The 18,874-nt window shown below is 42.9% G+C and overlaps 1 protein-coding gene across 1 annotated transcript in view; it reads right to left on the bottom strand.

The window, feature by feature from the left end:
* LOC138666412 (uncharacterized) overlaps positions 1-12,682 on the bottom strand; it is a 32,154-nt gene extending 19,472 nt beyond the window's left edge. The window contains exons 1-5 of the mRNA XM_069754635.1: positions 12,349-12,682; positions 12,195-12,269; positions 11,674-11,872; positions 11,344-11,506; positions 9,911-10,548 (exon numbers count right to left, since the gene is read on the bottom strand). Coding sequence (XP_069610736.1) covers positions 9,911-10,548; positions 11,344-11,506; positions 11,674-11,872; positions 12,195-12,269; positions 12,349-12,393 — 1,120 coding nt within the window. The 5' untranslated portion in view covers positions 12,394-12,682. The remainder of the gene's footprint in view (positions 1-9,910; positions 10,549-11,343; positions 11,507-11,673; positions 11,873-12,194; positions 12,270-12,348) is intronic.
* Positions 12,683-18,874: the final 6,192 nt, after the last annotated feature.

The following is an 18,874-nucleotide window of genomic DNA, read 5'->3' as shown; positions in this document are numbered from 1 at the left end:
GGAGAATTTAGAAACAAAAAAAAAAAAAATAGGCTTTCTATGGCCCACTATTTGAGAGAGAGAGAGATGGCACACCCAGGAGTCAAGACTGGCACACAAGCAGAAAGGGCAATATTAACCCCTTTACCCCCAAGGGTGGTTTGCACGTTAATGACCGGGCCAATTTTTACAATTCTGACCACTGTCCCTTTATGAGGTTATAACTCTGGAACGCTTCAATGGATCCTGGTGATTCTGACATTGTTTTCTCGTGACATATTGTACTTCATGACAATGGTAAAAATTATTTGATAGTACCTGCGTTTATTTGTGAAAAAAACGGAAATTTGGCGAAAATTATGAAAATTTCGCAATTTTCCAACTTTGAATTTTTATGCAATTAAATCACAGAGATATGTCACACAAAATACTTAATAAGTAACATTTCCCACATGTCTACTTTACATCAGCACAATTTTGGAACCAAAATTTTTTTTTGTTAGGGAGTTATAAGGGTTAAAAGTTGACCAGCAATTTCTCATTTCTACAACACCATTTTATTTTAGGGACCACATCTCATTTGAAGTCATTTTGAGGGGTCTATATGATAGAAAATACCCAAGTGTGACACCATTCTAAAAACTACACCCCTCAAGGTGCTCAAAACCATATTCAAGAAGTTTATTAACCCTTCTGGTGCTTCACAGGAATTTTTTGAATGTTTAAATAAAAATGAACATTTAACTTTTTTTCACAAAAAATTTAATTCAGCTCCAATTTGTTTTATTTTACCAAGGGTAACAGGAGAAAATGGACCCCAAACATTGTTGTACAATTTGTCCTGAGTATGCCAATACCCCACATGTGGGGGTAAACCACTGTTTGGGCGCATGGCAGAGCTCGGAAGCGAAGGAGTGCCATTTGACTTTTCAATGCAAAATTGACTGGAATTGAGATGGGACGCCATGTTTCGTTTGGAGAGCCCCTGATGTGGCTAAACATTGAAACCCCCCACAGGTGACACCATTTTGGAAAGTAGACCCCCTAAGGAACTTATCTAGAGGTGTGGTGAGCACTTTGACCCAACAAGTGCTTCACAGAAGTTTATAATGTAGAACCGTAAAAATAAAAAATCATATTTTTTCACAAAAATTATCTTTTCGCCCCCAATTTTTTATTTTCCCAAGGGTAAGAGAAGAAATTGGACCCCAAAAGTTGTTGTACAATTTGTCCTGAGTACGCTGATAGCCCATATGTGGGGGTAAACCACTGTTTGGGCGGATGGGAGAGCTCGGAAGGGAAGGAGCGCCGTTTGACTTTTCAATGCAAAATTGACAGGAATTGAGATGGGACGTCATGTTGCGTTTGAAGAGCCACTGATGTGCCTAAACATTGAAACCCCCCACAAGTGACACCATTTTGGAAAGTAGACCCCCTAAGGAACTTATCTAGAGGTGTGGTGAGCACTTTGACCCACCAAGTGCTTCACAGAAGTTTATAATGTAGAACCGTAAAAATAAAAAATCATATTTTTTCACAAAAATTATCTTTTTGCCCCCAATTTTTTATTTTCCCAAGGGTAAGAGAAGAAATTGGACCCCAAAAGTTGTTGTACAATTTGTCCTGAGTACGCTGATACCCCATATGTGGGGGTAAACCACTGTTTGGGTGGATGGGAGAGCTCGGAAGGGAAGGAGCGCCGTTTGACTTTTCAAAGCAAAATTGACAGGAATTGAGATGGGACGCCATGTTGCGTTTGAAGAGCCACTGATGTGCCTAAACATTGAAACCCCCCACAAATGACACCATTTTGGAAAGTAGACCCCCTAAGGAACTTATCTAGAGGTGTGGTGAGCACTTTGACCCACCAAGTGCTTCACAGAAGTTTATAATGCAGAGCCGTAAAAATAAAACAAAATTTTTTTCCCACAAAAATTATTTTTTTAGCCCCCAGTTTTGTATTTTCCTGAGGGTAACAGGAGAAATTGGACCCCAAAATTTGTTGCCCAATTTGTCCTGAGTGCGATGATACACCATATGTGGGGGGAACCACTGTTTGGGCACATGGGAGGGCTCAGAAGGGAAGGAGTGCCATTTGAATGCAGACTTAGATGGAATGGTCTGCAGGTGTCACATTGCGTTTGCAGAGCCCCTAATGTACCTAAACAGTAGAAACCCCCCACAAGTGACACCATTTTGGAAAGTAGACCCCCTTAGGAACTTATCTAGATGTGTGCTGAGCGCTTTGACCCACCAAGGGCTTCACAGAAGTTTATAATGGAGAGCCGTAAAAATAAAACAAACATTTTTTCCCACAAAAATTATTTTTTAGCCCCCAGTTTTGTATTTTCCCGAGGGTAAAAGGAGAAATTCGACCCCACAATTTGTTGTCCAATTTGTCCTGAGTGCGCTGATACCCCATATGTGGGGGGGAACCACTGTTTGGGCGCATGGGAGGGCTCGGAAGGGAAGGAGCTCCATTTGGAATGAGGACTTAGATGGAATGGTCTGCAGGTGTCACATTGCATTTGCAGAGCCCCTAATGTACCTAAACAGTAGAAACCTCCCACAAGTGACACCATTTTGGAAACTAGACCCCCTAAGGAACTCATCTAGATGTGTTGTGATAGCTTTGAACCTCCAAGTGTTTCACTACAGTTTGTAACGCAGAGCCGTGAAAATTAAAAAAAAAAATCTTTCCCCCCAAAATTATTTTTTAGCCCCCAGTTTTGTATTTTCCCGAGGGTAAGAGGAGAAATTCGACCCCAAAAGTTGTTGTCCAATTTGTCCTGAGTACGCTGATACCCCGTATGTTGGGGGAAACCAACGTTTGAGCGCATGGCAGAGCTCGGAAGGGAAGGAGCGCCATTTGGAATGCAGACTTAGATGGAATGGTCTGCAGACGTCACATTGCGTTTGCAGAACCCCTAATGTACCTAAACAGTAGAAACCCCCCACAAGTGACCCCATATTGGAAACTAGACCCCCCAGGGAACTAATCTAGATGTGTTGTGAGAACTTTGAACCCCCAAGTGTTTCACTACAGTTTATAACGCAGAGCCGTGAAAATAAAAAATCTTTTTTTTTCCCACAAAAAATATGTTTTAGCCCCGAGTTTTGTATTTTCCCAAGGGTAGCAGGAGAAATTGGACCCCAAAAGTTGTTGTCCTATTTGTCCTGAGTACGCTGATACCCCATATGTTGGGGTAAACCCCTGTTTGGGCACACGGGAGAGCTCGGAAGGGAAGAAACACTGTTTTACTTTTTCAACGCAGAATTGGCTGGAATTGAGATCGGACGCCATGTCGCGTTTGGAGAGCCCCTGATGTGCCTAAACAGTGGAAACCCCCCAATTATAACTGAAACCCTAATCCAAATACATCCCTAACCCTAATCCCAACAGTAACCCTAACCACACCTCTAACCCTGACACACCCCTAACCCTAATCCCAACCCTATTCCCAACCGTAAATGTAATCTAAACCCTAACTGTAACTTTAGCCCCAACCCAAACTGTAGCCCTAGCCCTAACCCTAGCCCTAACCCTAATCCTAACCCTAGCCCTAACTCTAGCCCTAACCCTAGCCCTAACCCTAGCCCTAACCCTAGCCCTAACCCTAACCCTAGCCCTAACCCTAGCCCTAACCCTAACCCTAGCCCTAACCCTAGCCCTAACCCTAGCCCTAACCCTAGCCCTAACCCTAGCCCTAACCCTAGCCCTAACCCTAGCCCTAACCCTAGCCCTAACTCTAACCCTAGCCCTAATGGGAAAATGGAAATAAATACATTTTTTTAATTTTTCCCTAACTAAGGGGGTGATGAAGGGGGGTTTAATTTACTTTTATAGCGGGTTTTTTAGCGGATTTTTATGATTGGCAGCCGTCACACACTGAAAGACGCTTTTTATTGCAAAAAATATTTTTTGCGTTATCACATTTTGAGAGCTATAATTTTTCTATATTCTGGTCCACAGAGTCATGTGAGGTCTTGGTTTTTGCGGGACAAGTTGATGTTTTTATTGGTAACATTTTCGGGCACGTGACATTTTTTGATCGCTTTTTATTCCGATTTTTGTGAGGCAGAATGACCAAAAACCAGCTATTCATGAATTTCTTTTGGGGGAGGCGTTTATACCGTTCCGCGTTTGGTAAAATTGATGAAGCAGTATTATTCTTCGGGTCAGTACGATTACAGCGACACCTCATTTATATAATTTTTTTATGTTTTGGCGCTTTTATACGATAAAAACTATTTTATAGAAAAAATAATTATTTTTGCATCGCTTTATTCTCAGGACTATAACTTTTTTATTTTTTTGCTGATGATGCTGTATGGCGGCTCGTTTTTTGCGGGACAAGATGCCGTTTTCAGCGGTACCATGGTTAGTTATATCTGTCTTTTTGATCGCGTGTTATTCCACTTTTTGTTCGGCGGTATGATAATAAAGCGTTGTTTTTTGCCTCGTTTTTTTTTTTTTTTTCTTACGGTGTTTACTGAAGGGGTTAACTAGTGGGCCAGTTTTATAGGTCGGGCCGTTACGGACGCGGCGATACTAAATATGTGTACTTTTATTGTTTTTTTTTTTTATTTAGATAAAGAAATGTATTTATGGGAATAATATTTTTATTTTTTTTTTCATTATTTTGGAATATTTTTTTTTACACATTTGAAATTTTTTTTTTTTACTTTTTTACTTTGTCCCAGGGGGGGACATCACAGATCAGTGATCTGACAGTTTGCACAGCACTCTGTCAGATCACTGATCTGATAGGAGTGCAGGCTGCTTCACAGTGCCTGCTCTGAGCAGGCTCTGTGAAGCCACCTCCCTCCCTGCAGGACCCGGATCCGCGGCCATCTTGGATCCGGGGCTGGAGGGAGCAGGGAGGGAGGTGAGACCCTCGCAGCAACGCGATCACATCGCGTTGCTGCGGGGGGCTCAGGGAAGCCCGCAGGGAGCCCCCTCCCTGCGCGGTGCTTCCCTGCACCGCCGGCACATCGCGATCATCTTTGATCGCGGTGTGCCGGGGGTTAATGTGCCGGGGGCGGTCCGTGACCGCTCCTGGCACATAGTGCCGGATGTCAGCTGCGATAAACAGCTGACACCCGGCCGCGATCGGCGGCGCTCCCCCCGTGAGCGCTGCCGATCGCATATGACGTACTATTGCGTCCTTGGGAAGTAAAGCCCACCCCACATGGACGCAATAGTACGTCTAATGGCAGAAAGGGGTTAATCTCCCACTGATTTTTTTTTATTTTTTCAGGGAGAATTTAGAAACCCAATAAAAAAATAAATAAAAATAGGCTTTCTATGGCCCACTATTTGAGAGAGAGAGATGGCACACCCATTTTTTCTAGATTTTCTAGAAGATAATCATAACGATTGTATCTGCTTGGATCCTAAATGGAAGGAAAATTGTTTTTTTTTAATTATTTTACAACATTGTTTTTTTCCCTGACATCTAATAAAACCTATATATTTAGGCCACAGACAACAAGCAGTTTCTTCCTCGGAGTCGGCAGCTGAATACGTTTCTCATAGACTCATCTTCCATAATGCTAATACTTGTCTCATTTACCGACACTGGAATCGGCATTAGCAATACTGCAGGAGATATTCATTACACGTGACAGGAGAAATAACTACTTCATGATGAGGACGACATCTTCATCTTCTACTACGGCTCTAGAAACATATTTGTCCAAAGTCCGTCACTGACTCCATCACCACTGGCCGTCTAGGTGAATGTTTCCCTGCACTGTAATCTGCTATCACGTTAGATCTCATGTCTGATTCACACATAGAAGTTTGAGGTTTTTATAAAATATTGTTTGTGTCACGGTTCCGAGGAATCGGCTGTCTCCATGTGTTCAGTATTCCAGTTAATTAATGCTTAATGCTTCTTAAGTCCTCTTTCCCACATCCTCATATTTCCAGTACTGGAAAAAACAGTACCGGAGGTATCAGTGTCAGTGTGTGTACTATGTGCGGCACATGTGTGCTGCATCAATACCTCATGGATGGCTGCTGGGGAAGCAGCACTACAGTAAGCGTTGTTCCCCTGCGTGTGGTTCTGAACGCGGCTATCATTCTCCCCTGCTTGGCCGGCAAGCAGGGGAGAATGAATGAAAGAAAAAAAAAAAAAACGATGTGGGGGTCCACCCTATATTTATAAACCAACCCGGCAAAACTCACAGGTGCCCAGAAAAGACGCATCTATTAGATGCGCCATTTCTGGAGCTTTGCCGGGTTCTTCCCACTTGCCCTGTAGAGGCGACAAGTGGGGTAATGAGGGGTTAATGTCACCATCCTACTGAAATGTGAAATTAAGATGGTTTAGTAATGGAGAGGTGTCAATAAAACACTTCTCCATTACCAATCCTATAAATGTGGATCTAAAAAGTGTCACTGCTGCAACATCATCAGCCATAAACAAAACTGTATTAGTCTACGTTCACATTTGCGGTGTGCGCCGCAGCGTCATCGCCGCAACGCACAACGCAAACAAAAACGCAGCAAAACGCATGCACAACGCTGCGTTTTGCGCTGCATGCGTTCAACGCATGCGGCGCAAAACGCAGCGTTTTTTGGAAACGCAGTTGCGTTTTGACCAAAAAAACGCAGCGTTTTTCGACGCATGCGTTTTTTGTGCAGTGAGTCATTCTTCATCCCCCCCCCCCCCAAAAAAAAGTGTCTACACAATAGATAAGGACCACCAATGGCCAGAAGAGGGTTGGTGTTATGTAATTGTGTATATACCCTGCCAGAGATGAATTCCTCCCATTTTGCTGGTATTCATGATGGAGTGTCCCATGGACAGTATCTACATGGATATGGAGATGGAATTTGCCTTGGCTCATGCCTATGTTGTCGCCTGTTTTCATCAAAGGGAAAGGGAAAAACGGAGATAGAGTCGTCGCCGCTTTTGGATACACCCTATCGTGGAAGTCCGGGAGAGCCGTGGAGCATACCATTGCTTGTTTGGCGAACTGAATGACAACCTGGAGAAATATTTCTAATATACCAGGATGTCTCAGGACAGCTTCCGCTATCTTCTGCGTTGGGTGGAAGGATCCATTAGCAGGCAGGACACGCAGCTCCGGAGAGCTATTTCCGCAGAGGAACGGCTGCTGGTGACTCTACGGTACGTAGCTGTTTGAATGACAGTGATATGTTCTTCCCTTTTTTTTTTTTTTAATTTTTTTTGGGTTTGGTATGGTCAATGTACTTTTATAAATTACAATGTACTTTAATGTAAATTTCTTTATCTTCTTGGCAGTTTCCTGGCTACCGGAGAGACCTTGAGATCACTTCATTTTCAATTCCGGATTGGAGTCTCCACTCTTTCCGGAATTATTGCTGAGACATGCCGCGCATTGTGGGATAATCTCCGGGAGGAATTTTTACCCGTCCCTACAAGCGAAATCTGGGAGGCCAACGCACAGAAATTTGAGCAAGTGTGTTCTTTTCCAAACTGTATTGGCGCAGTGGATGGAAAGCACATTCGGATTACCAAGCCTGCGAAAAGTGGATCCCTTTTCTACAATTACAAAAAATACTTTTCAACTGTGCTCATGGCAATTGCCGGTGCGGACTGCCGTTTTCTCGCAGTGGACATTGGTGCGTTTGGGCGTGCAAATGACTCACGCACATTTAAAGAGTCGGATATGGGCCAAAAATTATATGGCAACAATTTTAATTTCCCACAGCCACAACCTCTTCCCCACACCGAAGGCCCTGCGATGCCATTTGTTGTGGTTGGGGATGAGGCATTCCAAATGTCTGCCAACCTATTGAAACCCTACTCCAGTCAGGGCTTGGACCATACAAAAAGGGTTTTCAATTACAGACTGTCCAGGGCCAGAAGGACTGTGGAGTGCGCCTTTGGCATCCTTGTCTCCAAATGGCGGATATTAGGATCCGCCATTAATCTTAAAATTGAAACAATGGATGAGGTGGTGAAGGCTTGTGTGGTTCTCCACAATTACATTATGGCCAAAGAGAGACTGAATGTGGAACTCGATGAACCCATAGCCAACCCATTGCCCGATTACCATGATCATCCTCTGAGGACAAGTGTGGAAATTGCGCAGATGAGGGATCGTTTTGCGGCCTACTTTGTGTCAGATGTTGGCCGTGTGTCATGGCAAGATCAAATGGTGTAGTAATAATGTTACTGTTGGACTGTATTCTGGTTTTCACTACACCAATAAATACCTCTACTGTGACTGTGCTAAAAATATAATATGATAATAAACTAATTCTCCAGTAAATGTGCAATAAATGTTATCCGTTTAGGTTGGTTTGGTTATGTCAAATTTGGCATCTACCTATAGTTCACAAATGTAATGTGCCTTATATAAAAAATTGGAACCCTTTGTTTTTAAAATGTTGTTGTTTAATAAAAAATTTTTCTAATTTTTCTACCCTGCTTCAAATAACATTTTTATACCATACCATATAACATATTTATTTGTTTGTCAGATCGCCGTGTATCATTGTGTTTGACAGCAAAAGCAACGATACCAGCGATGTTTTACAATGGTAACCAGGGTAAATATCGGGTTACTAAGCATAGGGCGGCGCTTAGTAACCTGATATTTACCCTGGTTACCAGTGTTAAATGTAAAAAAAAAATACAGTACATATACTCATCTTCGCGTCCCCCGGCGTCTCCTTCCTGCACTGACTGAGCGCCGGCCGTAAAGTGAATGCACAGCACAGCGGTGATGTGACCGCTCTGCTGTTAGGGCCGTTACTCAGTCAGTGCAGGGAAGCGGACGCCGGGGGACGCGATTGTGAGTATATGTACTGGTTTTTTTTTACATTTAACACTGGTAACCAGGGTAAACATCGGAAGCGTGGCCCTGCGCTTAGCAACCTGATGTTTACCCTGGTTACCCGGGTACCTCGGCATCGTTGGTCGCTGGAGAGCTGTCACACAGACAGCTCTCCAGCGACCAAATAGCGATGCTGCAGTGATCTGCATCATTGTCTGTTTCGCTGCAGCATTGTTAAGTGTGAAGGTACCTTTACGGTATGTGTCCACGTTCAGGATTGCATCAGGATTTTGTCAGTATTTTTCATCAGTATTTGTAAGCCAAAACCAGGAGTGGAACAATTAGTGGAAAAGTAGAATAGAAACATCTGCTCCACTTCTGTATTTATCACCCACTCCTGGTTTTGGGTTACAAATACTTATGTAAAATCCTGACCAAATCCTGATGCAATCCTGAGCGTGGACACATACCCTTAGTGTTTGAAAACACCTCATACACTTTAGTGTTTGTACCTCATACACTTTAGTGTTTGTAAACACCTCATACAGCAATGAGAGACACCCAAAAAAAGGCAAAATAACAATTGTAAAAATAGTGTCTGACATTGCATATATGAGGTGTTTGAAGCACAAAATATGTGTAGACAGCGCACGGCGTGACTTGCCGAGAAGTATACTGGAAAATAAGAACAAATATTGTTGTTTTAAAACAAACTTTTTTTTATTGGGGGGAAACAGAAAAAAAAAAAGGGGGAAATAAACTTAGGGGGTATCAACCTCTGCCACCATGGGGGAATGGTATGTCGCTTGTTTGGAATGGGGAGAGGAAGAGGAGGATGATGACGAAGAAGAGGAGGATGATGACGAAGAGGAGGATGATGACCTATAGTCCAGGAGGCTCGATGGCAGGTCCAAACCCTCCGCAGGGTATACTGGGGAAGAAACCGCCACCTCTGTAGGGGAGGGAGGAGGCAACACAAGCCTTTGCGAGGTTCTTGGTTGGCCCTGGCTGCTCCTGCTGCGGCTAGAGCCCCGACGCGCACTTTGTGTCTGTACTGGAGCAGCCAGAGCCTCAGTGTGTGCCTCAGTGTGTGTCCTCTTCCTTTTTTTTCTTTTTTTCTCTCCCGCGGCAGCTCCCCCAGAATGACGCCTACGGGAGGATGAAGGCCTGGCAGGAGCAGGATTCAGCGGCACAATGCTATGGTGCCAGTGGTGGCATCGCTCGGCACGTGGACCACGGTGGGGTGGCTGGAGTGGCTCTCCAGCAGGAGTCGGAGTCATGCTAGCCAGCGACGGCACTACAGGCATTGTCGCTGACTGCATGACCCGAGCCTGCTGCAGAGCCCTCACGTAGGCAGTGTTGCAGGCCTGCATCACCGAAATCTGGAGTTCCGGCGTAAGGTGTTCCACCATGCCCTTAGCAATGGTACTAAAAAAATGTTTGGCCAGACTCGAGAGCTCGGATTCCATAGTTTCAAGGCGCCGGTCGATATTGGACAGACGAGTGTCCATTTTATCGCTCAACGCCTTGAAACAGTTCTGGAAAACCGTGCTCAAATGCAAAAATTCGGGCATGGCTGGCCTGTCCGAGGCCCGCTGGCGCTGTCGGGAATTCCCGAACGAAGGTGCGCCAGAGGCCTCGGGCAGGGGAACACCTGATGTACCGGCTGCCGGTTCTCCAGATGGCGATGCAAGCCTGCTGTCGCTGTGGGAGGGCTGTGATGGGTCAGATGGCAATTCATGAAGGTCCGCTCCTGCAGGGCGAGCTCCCTCGAGGGTGCTGCTGTGTGTCCTGTGAAAAGATAAGGGAAAAATTAGTCTTCAATTAATAACCTATCCCATACGCCAACTCCTGTAATAAAATTAACATTACATTACACAACAATACAAATCCTCTGTCTCTCAGTCTGTGTGGCCTATAATAAATTGCTGATTGTTATCGCCAGCTGACCGTTATGGCTGACGATAACAATCATGGACATACCAACGGCAGAAAATAAATGTTCATTCCCGCTGCCAAAGCCTTTTGACCGCATACCACTGTCATGGGTAAAAAAAAATTTTGTCTAAAACTCTTTCTTGATGCTGCCTATGCCGCAAAAATAGTATAAAATTTAACGTCAAGATAAAAATTAAAAAAAAAAAAAAAAATACACAGTGACTTTGCTGATCTGATCGCAGGAACGGCCATGACGTTAGGATCATGTGATCGAGACGTCATCATTATTCCTGCGATCAGAACTACCCTGACTCAGAACGTAACCTGTCATGGACTACAAGGACTCACGCTTAACCCAAAAAATTACTAATGGGCTATATACCATTCCACTAGGGAAAAAGTTACGTGGATGGCCAATATGCTACGCTGACTACATGGATGGCCAATACACTATGTGCCTGGGAAATATACTATGTGGATACGTGGCTAGAACGTGTACTATGTGGCTGCGATATAGTGGCCTGGCAATATACTATGTGGATGCACAATGTACGTGGCTGGGCAATGTACTATGTGGCTGTGCAATATGCTATGTGGCTGGGCAATGTAATGTGGCTGTGCAATATGGTATGTGCACAAAATACTTACTGTCGGCGGCCAAGGACCGGTCTTAAGAACTGTAATGCCCTGTTGTACTTGTATGGCACAGACTTGGCCGCAGCAGCACCACTCTGCGATTGCTCCTCCTCAGCACGGATCCCCTTATTGAAACGGTCCTTCATGGATCGCCATCTGGTCCTCAACTTTTTAACTGTGAATGCAAAGAAAAAAAAAAGGTTACATATTTAGCATTTTAAAAGGATAAAACAACCGTGTGCGATGCAAAGTTTAGGCGTTGATCGCATCACACACGGTTGTGTTTATCCTGGCAAGATGGGTCATAGCAGCGTATCAGCACGGCGTATCAGCAATACTCACCAAAGTTGGCTTTGTCCTTGGCTGAAGCGCTTTCAAAGCCATCCCACAGCGACTTTGCCACCTCTACCCACAAACGCCTCAACACCACCTGGTCCATGTGCCGGGGGTCACGGCTGTCCCACAACGGGCCACGCTCCTGGATGCTGGAGATCAGGAGCTCCACATCAATTCCGGCATCTCCTTGGTCCCGTTGTGAAACCTAGAAAAATTAGAAAACAAAAAGGTTACAAATATGCAAATATTAACAACCACCAGCACCTGTCATGATATGTACCTTGGCCCTATCCTTTGCCATTTGATGTATGTATATTGATGGTTTCTACACCTGTATTTTGGAATGTTTTTGTGCAGGGAGTTCAACTTTGTTACCTTCCCCCAATACTTGCTGCCCTGAAAAGCTATAATGTAAGCTTAGTAAACATCCTTAGTGAAAGCAGGATGCTACTCAAATGTAATGTTCCTCACAGCAGGATGCTACTCAAAAAAAAAAAATAAATAAAAAAAAAAATAAAAATACTCACTCGCCGGCCTGACGCCACACCTTGGCCCCGACCTCGCTGCTCCCGCTGACTGCCTTCCCCCTCACTTGAAGAAGCCTGTAAAAATTGTATACAAAAATTATTGTCAATGCTACAAATGGCAGCGAATAGTAAGCAAATGGACATAATTACTCACCGCACTCCCCTGTGCCGATTGGCTATGTTCAGAGTCACTCGCCATTCTTGCAAGTTTGTTCTGCAATGAAAAAATGAGCAAAAAAAAAAAAATCACATCCAAAGCTAACAATGCCACATACAATAAAATAGGCCCAAAAAATTAAAACAACCACAATTGACTGTTGACTGATAGGACAATGCAAACTCAAAAAGCGACACCACAACGCCATACATTGCAAGAGAAGACAATAGAAGAAACAATACAAGAATAGACCCAAACAAAATTAAGCAAAAATAGACACCTATGTCCAAATTTTTAAATATAAAACCTTACAAAAAAAACCTTACAGGAAAAAAAAGGCACAATGAAATAGCAAACTAATGAACGCCATACTTTACAACAAGACATGATCCAAAACAACACCATCTGGTGACATCTAACCACAGAAATACATCAGAAAAAGGCGATAAATACCATTCTAGATAATAAGCAATAAACATTACGGGACAACCGCTGTAAAAATATACAGCAACCCAAAGATAGACCATAGTCAAATAGAAAAGAAAACACATGAAATTTAAAAAAAGGGCCCCACCAAAAAAAAAAAAAAATCCATTATACTACACACTTGGCAATGCAAACAGTCAAGGAAGGAAGATATATGCCATACGGAAAACAACGTAAAACCATCAGAGATAAAAAAAAAAAAAAAGGGAAACTACAATTGAAAATAGAATGGAATAGCAGCACGGAACTATACAATACAAATGAAACATCATAAATGTAGCCCCTCCACCAGCAAGAAAAGACACTCAAGGAAAGAAAAAAAAAAGCCAACAGCATAATAAAACACAGCAAGACATGAGCCAAGAAAACGCCATACAGTTACCCCCAACAATAGAAACCAGAAAAACATGCACCAGAAATTTAACAAGAAAAAATGAGCCAAAAAAAAAAGACATTGAACAACCGCATGACACCAGAACAACACAAAACCAATCCAAAACCAAGCCAAAAACAAGCAAGGCTGAAGACAATAAACGCCATCATATAACGCCAGAAGAACATCAGAACCAGAAAAACAATTTTTCAATAACAACCCACAGTGCCATAACCGTAAAATAGCACAGACCAAACATTGCACAAATTAAATAAAAATCAAGAAATAAAACACAGAATAAAAAAATATGCAAAGAGAAATATATACTTACAGGTTTGGAAAGCAGATTCTCCTCTCAGTCTTGTCTGGTGTGATGCCTTTGTGAAAGACAATGCCAAACCCATTTTTTATATATATATAGTTTTTTTTAGTGTCTAGACAAAGTCTAGACAATGTTTTGCGTCGTCTGCGTTGTCAATACAAGTAAATGGGGAAAAAGGCGCATCGACGACGCAAACACGACGCATGCGTTTTTTAAAAGGTCGGCGCCGCAACATGTTGCGTTTGCCGCGCCCTGACAGGTGCGCCCTAACGCCGCATGCGGCGTACAACGCACCAAAACGTATTACAACGCATGTACATGCGGCCCCAATGTTAAAGATAGGGCCGCACGACGCATGCCTTATATCAAGCAGTACAGGAGAAACCATAAATATAAATCAACACCTCACTTGTGATAGTAACCATGTTATTTATGTGATCACTTGTGCTTGTGGCCTTCCATACGTGGGTCGCACCACACAGACAGTGCGATTGCATATGAAGGGCCACAGGCACAACACCAAAAAAGGTTTTTTAAAACATAGTCTGTCCAGACACCTTCTGGTCAAACATCACAAAAAATTTGACATAAAGGTAACCCCTGTGGAGCAAATACCACAGAATGACATCAACAGAATCCAGAAATTAAATAGAAAGGAGTCCTATTGGATTTTCCAATTAAAAACCTTATATCCCGATGGCCTCAATGAAACAGTGGAAAATGTATAGAGATTCGCAATGGAGAGGGGAGGAGGAGGGAGAGGGATAAGAGGTAAATGAACGATGAAGGGAATAAGGGAGAGAAGAAAAGAGAAAAAAGGAGTAAAGAATTAAAAATAAATAAATAAAAAAAAGGTGTGTGTGTATATATATATATGTGTATGTGCGTATAAGTATATGTATATTTTCTCCCTTCTGAATTCTGCTATAATGTCATGTAATTTAATTGTTTTATAAATATTTGTGGAAAGGATTACAGGATCCACTGTGTAATTTTGCATTTTATAATGTGCTTCACATATTTATTTAAATTTATTCATTTTAATTTTTTTTTCCATTTTTTTATTATTTTCTCCTTTTCTAACTTTTAAATTTTAAATTTTGCTAAGACGATATGTAATTTAATTGTTTTTTAACCCCTTTACCCCCAAGGGTGGTTTGCACGTTATGGACCGGGCCAATTTTTACAATTCTGACCACTGTCCCTTTATGAGGTTATAACTCTGGAACGCTTCAACGGATCCCGGTGATTCTGACATTGTTTTCTCGTGACATATTGTACTTCATGATAGTGGTAAAATTTCTTTGATATTACCTGCGTTTATTTGTGAAAAAAACGGAAATATGGCGAAAATTTTGAAAATTTCGCAATTTTCTAACTTTGAATTTTTATGCAATTAAATCACAGAGATATGTCACACAAAATACTTAATAAGTAACATTTCCCACATGTCTACTTTACATCAGCACAATTTTGGAACCAAAATTTTTTTCTGTTAGGGAGTTATAAGGGTTAAAAGTTGACCAGCAATTTCTCATTTTTACAACAAAATTTAGAAAACCATTTTTTTAGAGACCACCTCACATTTGAAGTCATTTTGAGGGGTCTATATGGCAGAAAATACCCAAAAGTGACACCATTCTAAAAACTGCACCCCTCAAGGTGCGCAAAACCATATTCAAGAAGTTGATTAACCCTTCAGGTGTTTCACAGCAGCAGAAGCAACATGGAAGGAAAAAATTAACATTTTACTTTTTAGTCACAAAAATGATCTTTCAGCAATAATTCTTTTAATTTCCCAAGGGTAAAAAGATTAAATGGACCTCAAAAGTTGTTGTCCAATTTGTCCTGAGTACGCTGATACCCCACATGTGAGGGGGAACCACTTTTTGGGCGCACGGCAGGGCTCAGAAGGAAAGGAGCGCCGTTTGACATTTTCAATCTAAAATCGGCTGGAATTGAGATCGGACGCCATGTCGCGTTTGGCGAGCCCCTGATGTGCCTAAACAGTGGAAAACCACCACAAGTGACCCCATTTTGGAAACTAGACCCCCTAAGGAACTTATCTAGATGTGTCGTGAGAACTTTTATCCCCCAAGTGCTTCACGAAAGTTTATAATGCCCGGGCGTGAAAATAAAAAATCCTATTTTTTCCACAAACATGATCGTTTAGTCCCCAATTTTTTATTTTCTCAAGGGTAAAAGGAGAAATTGGACCCCAAAAGTTGTTGTCCAATTTGTCCTGAGTACGCTGATACCCCATATGTAGGGGGGAACCACTGTGTGGGCGCATGGCAGGGCTCAGAAGGAAAGGAGAGCCGTTTGACATTTTCAAGGTAAAATTGGCTGGAATTGAGATCGGACGCCATGTCGCATTTGGCAAGCCCCTGATGTGCCTAAACAGTGGAAAACCCCCACAAGTGACCCCATTTTGGAAACTAGACCCTTTAAGGAACTTATCTAGATGTGTCGTGAGCACTTTTATCCCCCAAGTGCTTCACGAAAGTCTATAATGCCCGGGCGTGAAAATAAAAAATCCTATTTTTTCCACAAACATGATCGTTTAGTCCCCAATTTTTTATTTTCTCAAGGGTAAAAGGAGAAATTGGACCCCAAAAGTTGTTGTCCACTTTGTCCTGAGTACGCTGATACCCCATATGTAAGGGGGAACCACTGTTTGGGCGCATGGCAGGGCTCAGAAGGAAAGGAGTGCTGTTTGGCATTTTCAAGCTAAAATTGGCTGGAATTGAGATCAGACGCCATGTTGCGTTTGGCAAGCCCCTGATGTGCCTAAACAGTGGAAAACCCCCACAAGTGACCCCATTTTGGAAACTAGACCCCCTAAGGAACTTATCTAGATGTGTTGTGAGCACTTTTATCCCCCAAGTGCTTCACGAAAGTTTATAATGCCCGGGCGTGAAAATAAAAAATCCTATTTTTTCCACAAACATGATCGTTTAGTCCCCAATTTTTTATTTTCTCAAGGGTAAAAGGAGAAATTGGACCCCAAAAGTTGTTGTCCACTTTGTCCTGAGTATGCTGATACCCCATATGTAGGGGGGAACCACTGTTTGGGCGCATAGCAGGGCTCAGAAGGAAAGGAGCGCCGTTTGGCATTTTCAAGCTAAAATTGGCTGGAATTGAGATCAGACGCCATGTTGCGTTTGGCAAGCCCCTGATGTGCCTAAACAGTGGAAAACCCCCACAAGTGACCCCATTTTGGAAACTAGACCCCCTAAGGAACTTATCTAGATGTGTCGTGAGCACTTTTATCCCCCAAGTGCTTCACGAAAGTTTATAATGCCCGGGCGTGAAAATAAAAAATCCTATTTTTTCCACAAACATGAACGTTTAGTCCCCAATTTTTTATTTTCTCAAGGGTAAAAGGAGAAATTGGACCCCAAAAGTTGTTGTCCAATTTGTCCTGAGTACGCTGATACCCCATATGTAGGGGGGAACCACTGTTTGGGCGCATGGCAGGGCTCAGAAGGAAAGGAGAGCCGTTTGACATTTTCAAGCTAAAATTGGCTGGAATTGAGATCGGACGCCATGTCGCATTTGGCAAGCCCCTGATGTGCCTAAACAGTGGAAAACCCCCACAAGTGACCCCATTTTGGAAACTAGACCCTTTAAGCAACTTATCTAGATGTGTCGTGAGCACTTTTATCCCCCAAGTGCTTCACGAAAGTCTATAATGCCCGGGCGTGAAAATAAAAAATCCTATTTTTTCCACAAACATGATCGTTCAGTCCCCAATTTTTTATTTTCTCAAGGGTAAAAGGAGAAATTGGACCCCAAAAGTTGTTGTCCACTTTGTCCTGAGTACGCTTATACCCCATATGTAGGGGGGAACCACTGTTTGGGCGCATGGCAGGGCTCAGAAGGAAAGGAGCGCCGTTTGGCATTTTCAAGCTAAAATTGGCTGGAATTGAGATCAGACGCCATGTTGCGTTTGGCAAGCCCCTGATGTGCCTAAACAGTGGAAAACCCCCACAAGTGACCCCATTTTGGAAACTAGACCCCCTAAGGAACTTATCTAGATGTGTCGTGAGCACTTTTATCCCCCAAGTGCTTCACGAAAGTTTATAATGCCCGGGCGTGAAAATAAAAAATCCTATTTTTTCCACAAACATGATCGTTTAGTCCCCAATTTTTTATTTTCTCAAGGGTAAAAGGAGAAATTGGACCCCAAAAGTTGTTGTCCACTTTGTCCTGAGTACGCTTATACCCCATATGTAGGGGGGAACCACTGTTTGGGCGCATGGCAGGGCTCAGAAGGAAAGGAGCGCCGTTTGGCATTTTCAAGCTAAAATTGGCTGGAATTGAGATCAGACGCCATGTTGCGTTTGGCAAGGCCCTGATGTGCCTAAACAGTGGAAAACCCCCACAAGTGACCCCATTTTGGAAACAAGACCCTTTAAGGAACTTATCTAGATGTGTCGTGAGCACTTTTGTCCCCCAAGTGCTTCACAAAAGTTTATAATGCCCGGGCGTGAAAAAAAACAACCCTATTTTTTCCCACAAAAATGATCATTTAGTCCCCAATTTTTAATTTTCCCAAGTGTAACAGGAGAAATTGGACCCCAAAAGTTGTTGTCCAATTTGTCCTGAGTACGCTGATACCCCACATGTGGGAGAAAACTACTGTTTGGGTACACTTCGGGGCTCGGAAGGGAAGTAGTGACGTTTTGAAAAGCAGACTTTGATGGAATGGTACGCGGACATCATGTTCTGTTTGCAGAGCCCCTGATGTGCCTGAACAGTAGAAATCCCCTACAAGTGACCCCATTTTGGAAACTAGACCTAATTTGGAACTTATCTAGGTATGTGGTGACAATTTTGAACCCCCAAGTGTTTCACTTAAATTTATAACGCCCGGGCGTGAAAATAAAATATCCTATTTTTTCCTACAAAAATGATCATTTAGTCCCCAATTTTTAATTTTCCCAAGTGTAACAGGAGAAATTGGACGCCAAAAGTTGTTGTCCAATTTGTCCTGAATACGGTGATACCCCACATGTGGGAAAAAATACTGTTTGGGCACACGTCGGGGCTCGGAAGGGATGTGGTGACGTTTTGGAAAGCAGACTTTGATGGAATGGTCTGCAGGCGTCATGTTCCGTTTGCAGAGCCCCTGATGTGCCCAAACAGTAAAAAAAAAACCACAAGTGACATTTTGTAAACTAGATCCCCAATGAACTTACATAGATGTGCCCCCTTTTTGGAACTAATCTACTGTAAAGTAAATTAGTAGTGCATGGAGGTGTGGTACACTCTGAAGCAATCCTTCATACACAGGCCAGGTTTTTCGGGGCAGGTGTCGCATTGATAAATGGTGTCCT

The sequence above is a fragment of the Ranitomeya imitator genome, chromosome 2, assembly GCF_032444005.1.
Source record: "Ranitomeya imitator isolate aRanImi1 chromosome 2, aRanImi1.pri, whole genome shotgun sequence".
NCBI classification, from domain to species: domain Eukaryota; kingdom Metazoa; phylum Chordata; class Amphibia; order Anura; family Dendrobatidae; genus Ranitomeya; species Ranitomeya imitator.
This window is presented reverse-complemented; position numbering and strand designations above follow the sequence as displayed.